General features: G+C 37.2%; 1 protein-coding gene across 2 annotated transcripts in view; it reads left to right on the top strand.

Moving 5' to 3' along the window:
- The first annotated feature begins 2,569 nt into the window (after positions 1–2,569).
- LOC140948288 (uncharacterized) overlaps positions 2,570–5,385 on the top strand; it is a 10,340-nt gene continuing 7,524 nt past the window's right edge. For both annotated transcript variants that reach the window (XM_073397518.1, XM_073397517.1), the window contains exons 1-3: positions 2,570–2,692; positions 3,987–4,142; positions 4,892–4,943. In XM_073397518.1, coding sequence (XP_073253619.1) covers positions 4,014–4,142; positions 4,892–4,943 — 181 coding nt within the window. In that variant the 5' untranslated portion in view covers positions 2,570–2,692; positions 3,987–4,013. The remainder of the gene's footprint in view (positions 2,693–3,986; positions 4,143–4,891; positions 4,944–5,385) is intronic.

Below are 5,385 nucleotides of genomic sequence, written 5' to 3'. Positions count from 1 at the left end.
TCATTGTTCTCTCCAAGTGACAAACTTCCCGTGCGAATGTGATGGCAAGTTTAAAAAGCTTGAATAAATTACAAAGTACAATTAAGGGTTTGTCACTGCAGCTGGAAAATGGATGATCACATTAGTACTGGAGTGAAAGGCTTTATTTCCCCTCAATTGGGACCTGCGACGCTAAGAGCTCTTGAGAGTTTTTCGTGTATGCTATATTTTGCTTTGTTACGATTTAATATTTCTGAAAACGAAACGCACTATGCAAAGAAGGTTTGATGAATAGAAGTTCTTCAATCTCACCTGGCATTCAACATAAAGTTTTTCTTCTTCAAGTACTTACTGTATTCGCCGTAGGTTCCTGGTTACTTAACTTCTTGCAATGGAGCTCTTCCGTCGGTACTGACTGCAACTTTTAAAATTTGCACGTCAACTTTCACAAACGTGTTAGCGTCTAGCATTTTAAGAATAAATTTGACCAGAATTTTTTGCATCGAGTTGCATGTTCACGATTGATTTCAAACTTGCAAATATAAAACTTGAGAGCTCTGCGGCTCATTTGCTAAAGTTAAGGAAAAATCTGTCGTAGGATTTCGAAGATATTTTCATTTTTTATAAAACGCGGTTTAAATAAATGCCGATATCTCACACATTTTTTATACCTACAGGAAAATGAATAACATATTCTAAGAGTTCCACCATTCTCTATCAAGGATCAAAGATCATAGAAATCGGTTAAATCGTTCTAGCTGAAAAACGCGATTAAAAACCGAATACTTAGTTCGCGTGACAGGCGCTTGGAAAAAAAGGGCTCAAGAAAGAAGGGCTCATTTGCGTGAGACTCGCGAGGAGAGAGGGAGCGCCTGCCCGAAAGGCCCATGAAAATCGTTTTTACTCGCTTTCTGAGAGTGCAGAAAATTCCTGTTGGTTAAGAGGCTCCCGAGAGGATAAGTGTTCACGTTAGGCGAGAAAACTGTCAATCGATCAAAGAAAACTCGAGATCCTCCGTAAACATGTATTTCACGGGACAAACAAAGCTTTGAAGGTCTCATATTACACCACTAAATGGTATAATCGAAGTTCAGATCTTAGAGTTCACTTCAAGGGGACTACATGGCTGTAATCTAAAAGAAAAGTGGGAGTGTTCAAACGGTACTAAGAAAGGAACGATTTGACAACAAATACGCATTAGCAGAAGCGACGACAGACAAAACAGACGAAAGATTTCTCGAATCGTTGAAATGAAAATCAGAGGAAATATTCTTTGTTCAAAAAGAACTTGGCGTTCAAAAAGAGCTTGCTTTATTTGTGAATGGGACGCATATCATCAAGACCTGGACAGTATTGATAAAGCTAAACACTTACAAGGAGCATGAATATGAAAAACCTTTCGCTATTGTTATCATTTATTGCTCGAAGGCGACCTGACGTCTAATGTTAATGTCTCGTTACTGCTGCCTATAAAAACGTCTCGTTACCGTTTGTGTTCTGAAGTTTAGGTACGTTTAGTAAGACATTTCTGCTCCAAAAACGGCTGCCACATTAAGCCGAAAAAGCAATATCCTACATGTACCTGCCATCCAATTAATCTTTCTAGCCAGTTTTGAATGGTAAGATTACCAGGTGGGATTGTTTTCAGCGAAAAACAAGTTAAGAATGGAACGAATAGTGTTAAATTAAACCAGGATCACAAACATTTCATATTAAAAAAATAACTAATCTAAACCGTGCCTAAAATATACAGCGGCACAATGTAAACGGAGAAACATCTCTCTTCTTGGGACAGCCGTCAACTGATATAAAGTTTGTTTTCTCTTACACAAGCTTAAACGGACTTGTACGGACACAGACTCTTCTCAAAATTGGCGATTTAGTGATATGGATTTTTAAACCTTTGAGACGGCATAGTAAATAAATAGTTTTATCAGAGAAATGTTAGACAAATTAAGGTGGTTAACTCACAAGGAATTCTGTAACGGAAGGATATCTAGACCTCACTTGTAAGGCTATCTCTACTCTGAAACATACTTCATAATTCTCAAACAAAAAGAAAAATTCTCTTTAGTTTTTAAACTAATGTTGGGCGAAAACATATATCAATAGCATTCAAAAGAAGATTTTTTCTGCATAAAAATTGTTCAGCTGTCAGTGGAAGCACGTAGCTTCAGTTAAAGATCAGTTTAACTTTATGAAAATAAATAAAATAAATGAAAATTGTTCAGCTGTCAGTGGAAGCACGTAGCTTCAGTTAAGTATCAGTTTAACTACGTGATACTAATTCCGAGCATGACGTTATCAACGTAAAGTACTGCTAAAAGGCAACTGTGTCATTTTTATATAAACAGCATATATCTATGCACCAGCAACATAACTTTGCAATTTTTTTTAGAAGAAATGGAAATTTTATATTTTATTTGAAATTTTGAAACCTCAACATTGCATATCTTTAACGTGATCTAAATGCTAAATACTGGGATGAGAAAACATTATTAAGCAAATCGTTTTCCTAGACGTGCGATTTAATTTGAACAGCTTAAAGTCAAAAACAAATTCATTAACTTAATGATTTGATTTTGAATAATGAGATAAGGTTATTGCTAGGCTATTGCTATACGAACCTCTGCAGATATATTTACCAGATCATTTGAAGTTGGTTGCTTTAAGGAACACAACTGACAATTTTCTAACACTGAGGTACACACAGGTACGCTAAATATCGACTAAATTTGAGTTTGTTAAAATTGTGATAATAATACTTCTTGTCCTTATGTGAACATAAAATGTGATTTTCGTAAGAAAAAGCTTAAACACCTGAGATCCAAACAGGTGCAAAAGTGAAAACACTTTAATTCGAATTTCTCAATTTTTGTAATTTCAATCCCAAATTTCCCCCCACTTGTAGCCGAGCGACAATGGGATGAATTATTGTGTTATTATATACCCGGTTAGTAAAATAGCTTGCCCAAAGTTATAGTTTTATTGTGGGGAAAAAAAGTCTTTTCTTAAGTTAAGCAGATACTTCGCACGACCGATAAAAGGGCGGGAAATTTGGTGAGTGAAGAAGATTCAGAGTTCTTAAGCTTGACACCCGAGACGGTCAATCCCGCACAAAGAAAACTGGATTAAGATTTCATTGCAAGGATTCATAGAAGACTTAAGAGTTGTATATAGTAGATAGTACTTGTAACAACGCCACTGCTCCGACTTCGCTGTTCAACACTCCTTAAAAGCGTTGATAAATTTAGTACTGCTGTAATTTGGATCAAGCATAAAAGTCGTTGTGAAAAAAAAATATGCTTGCTACACCGAAACAAAAAAAAGAAATTTATTTCATATTTTTTCTCGGAGGTGAATATCACACGATACCTACGTGCCAGCCAAGTAAACAGAGCACGAGAAAAACATGCACTTATCACTGGCTTGGTAAATACTACAACAACGTCACTTTAAACTGATTCTTCCATCAACTCATGTCCTGGATGGCTTTGGTTAATTTTTCATCTGAAAACTCCTGATTTTGTTGAATACAAGAGTAGTCAAGTTCCTCTGCTCCTATTTATGCTCCATGTTCCTTTAGATAGTATTGTTGAGTCGGTTATTGCTGCCGGTGGAGTCTCGCTTTGGGTGAGCTCTGTTTGCTGGGATACCCAATAATGAAAATTCCAGTTGCAGTGAGCAGAAAGGCCTTGTACCTCGCTTTCATGTCTTAAAAACACATATATAATGTCCCGGATGGCAGGAACGCCCCCTCCCCAGTAGCTGGAGGAATGACACATTAATCACTCACATAAAGCATAAAACCATTTATTTCTTTCAGAAATAAATTTCCTTAAAAAACTCGGCCCAGCCTGTTTTACTTAGTAAATTAACTTTACTTTGCTAAATTAAGGTGATAGTAGTCAAAACGATCTCGAACGTTAACCGCAGAGATGCTCCTCAGCGAAAACTGAATTGAAATTAAGGTTTTCAAGCTATTTTTGTTTTTTGTTTCTCAACAGGTCATTGTGCAAGGGAGCTGAGTGAAAATGACGCTGTTCAAAGAGCTCGTCGTGGCGGCCTTATTTGGCAGTCTAACAGTCATGTTCTGTACATGCGCAGATGAAAGCGCAGACCAAAGCATATGTGGTGGATGCGATTTGAAGACTCGTTGTTTGGTATGGTTCATGAAATAAAGTGACTAAAATAACATAGGGGTATGATGCAATTTTCGAGGTCAGAGTTATCAAAAGGTGAAAAAAAAAATGCAAATAAAAATATTGCTTGGCACTCATAGAAATATGAATTTATAGCAAGGATTACCTATGTAAAGAGAAGCGTTTTTCAGCAGTTAAAAAGGTAGTAGTGCCCACGAGAGTTGCTTTTATGCGCAACTCCGACAGAAGTATTTTTATTTGCGGAAATCCATGGCCACTTATAGTGGTCTGCTTTTGGTAAAGATACCATGCCAGCGCCATGTCAGAAGCCGGACAATTAAAGCAAAAATGAAGTTCACCGAAACCGTTAGAAGAAGCAAGGAGATGTTTACAATTTATATTCTGTTATTTCGAAAATGTAAGATGAAATTTAGAAAAAACACCTTAGCCTGTTCATGTTTTTCTCTTCTGTTTGGGAGTGGTGTGAGGTGCACTATTGACAAATTAGTCCCTACGCTCAGACCTTACACAATAACCTCGCAAAATTCCCGTGACAGGGCTTCTTTTAAGTCTTCCACCTAGAGTTAAGGTATAAAAGTGAAAGAATACAAGGTAATTAAAGGGGAAATTTCGCGGCTGTATGTTTAAACAGAACCGTAGAGGCATATCACCAAACAAGTATGTCTAGAATATCCCTTCAGTGGCAAAAAATGGTTGAAAATTGACCGCGGTTTTACAAATTGACGATATGTGTTTTATCGCCTTCACAGAATGATGCTATTACTTGTCTGACTGGAAAAGGTGTTTCTAACCAAACCCAAGGTTAGCAATTATACCCTTTGGGGTTAGTTCGCTTATTCAGTGCATTAGTTTTGAGGTGTCATTCTGAGGGAGAGTAGTACGTTTTTCTACATACCCCACAAGAATGAAATCGAGGGCACGCAAATTTGAAGACGAAATTGCAATTCTAGCTCCGGCTAAATTTTAATAAAGGAATAAAAGGAACATAACGTTGAGGGGAAAAAGGCGTAAAGAGACGGATTATTTCCCCCCCCCCCCCCCCCCCCCCAACTCCGCATTCAGCATATCGTTTAACCTATAATAGTCTAGTCATTCTAAAGTTAAACCTTGAACTAATTGCAACAGAAAGTCCGTTTGCGCCAAACAACTATTTAAGTGACCCTAACCAACATATTAAAAGTCTACCAAAATCTACCCGGCGGAAAAACGTTAATTTACCGGAACATTTTCAACTAATTTGCAT

Source organism: Porites lutea, chromosome 9 (genome assembly GCF_958299795.1).
Source record: "Porites lutea chromosome 9, jaPorLute2.1, whole genome shotgun sequence".
Classification (NCBI taxonomy): domain Eukaryota; kingdom Metazoa; phylum Cnidaria; class Anthozoa; order Scleractinia; family Poritidae; genus Porites; species Porites lutea.
Note: the sequence above shows the minus strand (reverse complement) of the source record. Positions and strands in the feature narration are given on the sequence as shown.